At 40.3% G+C, this 2,993-nt stretch overlaps 1 protein-coding gene across 1 annotated transcript; it reads right to left on the bottom strand.

Annotated features, from left to right (window-relative positions):
- Positions 1-271: 271 nt before the first annotated feature.
- rnf122 (ring finger protein 122) lies at positions 272-2,957 on the bottom strand (the record flags this gene model as incomplete). Its single annotated transcript, XM_010782692.1, has 4 exons — positions 272-1,205; positions 2,541-2,623; positions 2,777-2,818; positions 2,904-2,957. Coding segments are annotated over 4 exons (294 nt in total), but the record flags the coding sequence as incomplete, so codon positions are not given.
- Between the last annotated feature and the right edge of the window lie 36 nt (positions 2,958-2,993).

The raw sequence follows: 2,993 nt of genomic DNA, 5'->3' as shown, positions 1-2,993 counted from the left end.
CTTTTTCTGACCTTTTTCACTTATTTATTTATGTTGGTGACGATCCGACCTCCATGCTGCTACTCTGGTTCAAACTGCATCCACCAAACAATATGATTGATCTCGACCTCCCCAAAATAACCAAAATCTGAGAAATTGAGAAACACCCACGGTGTGAGATGTCTTTTTTTAGCTGTTCTGTCGTCATTTCCCGCGATCTTCTTCATGCAGTCAGTCAAAAGGAATGAATGAATGGGTGTTTCTTTGACTATTTATAGGCAAATATGGGCGTTACGTGAAGCCCGCAAAAGCTGCGACGCATTTCGAGTTGATTGTGATTTATAAAGTGAAACCGGCGTAGGATGTGCCGTACGCAGTCTTTTATGAATCGGAAAGTGTCGGTGCGTATTTATTAGCTTTGTCCTACGTAAGCAACCTTCTCACGCCAATCCTACGCAAGGCTTTATAAATGAGGCCCCAGATATTTTTGGTAAACCCTTGTTGTACCTGTTGAAACATTTTTTTTAAATACCGAATTGTAAGCAGTGTAACTCCTCTCAACATGTTAAGGGACGATGACATATATTTTTCTCTGTAGCTTTGTTTAAAAACGTCTTTACTAAAATAATTAAGTGAGAGATTTAATAACATCCTCCGATAATTATTTCATGTTAGTAACCACCATGACATTCAACACTCAGACATGCCGTGGGATCAGTGCCTCTGACCCTGCGCTGCCATCCTTCAACACTCACTTGTCGCTGTTTCATTAACCTGACTCGAAGTAACCAGAGAAGATGTGAGGGATGTGTGGGGGGAAGGATGTTGAAAGAAGAGTGGTGGAGTGATGTGTGGGTGGCTGGAGATAATCTCTCAGACACCACAAGGTGTCGTGTTGCCATCTTGGATATGGTCGCTAGGCAACAGCATCCTTCTGTCTTTCTCTGGGTGGTAACTAGGTTACCCCAATTTACTGTTATCATGTCGGTGTTTCTTCGCTGATTTTTTAACAGCAGCACAGGGTCCATGTTCCTGCTAGTTGCTAAATGATATCAGCTGCTCGGGCCCGGGCGCGGCAGGCGGGCCACCCCGGGCTGCAGGGGTCCTTCAGTTACACCAGTTCATCCAGAAGGGTCCCTATGCTGTGGTGCTGCTCAGGGGGGCCCGCTATTGGTTTGTTGCACATGGGGCAGACGCAGCGCACCTCCAGCCATTTTACCAGACACCTGTTCAGGAGAGAAATTAAAAGGATAGAGCAACATGAGACCATGATTCCTCTCACTATTATAAATATGTTTCACTGATCAAAGCCAAGCCATACTTGATTAACCATGGGGAAGAAATATTTGGATCTTGGGCTGCAAATAACAATTAATTGGATTATTGATGATGATATTCTAATATTTAAAGATAATCGGTTTAATATCACATAAAACAGGACAGCTCCGCATTTGAGGGTCTGAAAAGCATTTCCTGCCATTTAAGCATGAAAATTACGTTAAAGTTATTGAAATTGTCAAAATATCCTAATTTATTTATTTTAAACGGACAATGTTTTGTATGTAAATTGATGTTCAAAGTAACTATAAGTGTAAAAATAAGGATAACGTGGCAAAGATGTTCCTCAAAACTGGACTTGTACATTTCACCACTGCCCATGCATGAACATGAGAGAGCCCTGTAATATAAAGAAACTTTGATTGAAGTTAGTCCACATTTTCCTTTTATTCCTTTATGACTTATGATTCTTTTTTTCAATCTATAATAATAGATCCCACCCATTGACTTTTCTGCCCACGGTTCTCCAGCCAATCTTTAAGTAGAATAATAATAACTTCTCTCAGACTTACTTACTATAGCACAATGTACCACGTCCAAGATGTTAAGGAAACTGAGCTTTAACAAACACCTGCTTTTTTATCTTTACTGCCATAACCTGGTACCTGTCCGATCTCCTGTCTTCATACAGACAGACGCTTAGTGAGGATTCTTCACATCAATAAAGTCTTTATTTTAAGTCTTTCTTTATTATACATTTCCATTAAATCTGTCCTTATTGAACTGCAGTTTGAGAGACATGGTTTAAACTGTTCTCTAAGACATCTCAAAGAATATATTCAGCTTCTACTGTTATGCACTGTGTCAAACTAAAATAACAAAATAACATTATTTGTGCCTCTCTTCCATTAAGTCCCTCCTGATTAATATTGACATCAAAAAATCTTCTAATTTTCCAGATGACTGTGAGGAAATCACAATTTTAGAAGCCTAACTAACGTCAGGAATGCCTCCCCTGCAAGATCATACAGTAGCACTATCTATTCCGGTTGTATACCCATTGCATGCTGGGATACGCGTTTGCTCTCACTCTTTCTCCCTGAATGTTGAACAAGAGCTCCTGTAGCTGCAGCCAGCAATAAATCCACTGAAACTCTCTGTATAATTCCTGTAAGCACTGAACTTTAGATGAAACATGAACGTTTTAATATGAACAAGCCAGTGTGGGTGCAAAGCGGTAGCAAGCATCAGAGAAAGACTCCACTGTTCTCTCATGTACTCACTTCCTGTGGAAAGCATGTTGGCATGGCAACACTCCCAGCTCGTCCTTCACTTTGAAGTCCTCGAGACACACGGCACACGTCTGCTGCAGGAGGTACACACAGGACGCAGTGAGGACCCTCATTTGATGAAATGATCATGCATTATCTTTGTTTACGTTTGTGTCACCTTATACATCTCTTAAGGTGTGTTTATGTGCAAGAATCAGTGCAAATGTGCATTATAATAACATCCTTACCCCATGAAGATTCAACTTCTTTGGATCACCTTTTAAAACCACCTGCAGGATTGACACAAAATAAATATGTTTAAAAGAGGGTTTTGTTTCTGTAAAGTGTGCTTAAATATTGCAGTCAAGCCTTTACCTCTCGGTATCCAAACCGCTCACTCTGGGCTTGGTGTCGTAGTTTGCTGTGGATTAAAATTGAAAAAGGTTTTTAATAAACATATTAAAT

The sequence above is a fragment of the Notothenia coriiceps genome, unplaced genomic scaffold, assembly GCF_000735185.1.
Source record: "Notothenia coriiceps isolate Sejong01 unplaced genomic scaffold, NC01 NC01_scaffold00000534, whole genome shotgun sequence".
Classification (NCBI taxonomy): Eukaryota; Metazoa; Chordata; class Actinopteri; order Perciformes; family Nototheniidae; genus Notothenia; species Notothenia coriiceps.
Note: the sequence above shows the minus strand (reverse complement) of the source record. Positions and strands in the feature narration are given on the sequence as shown.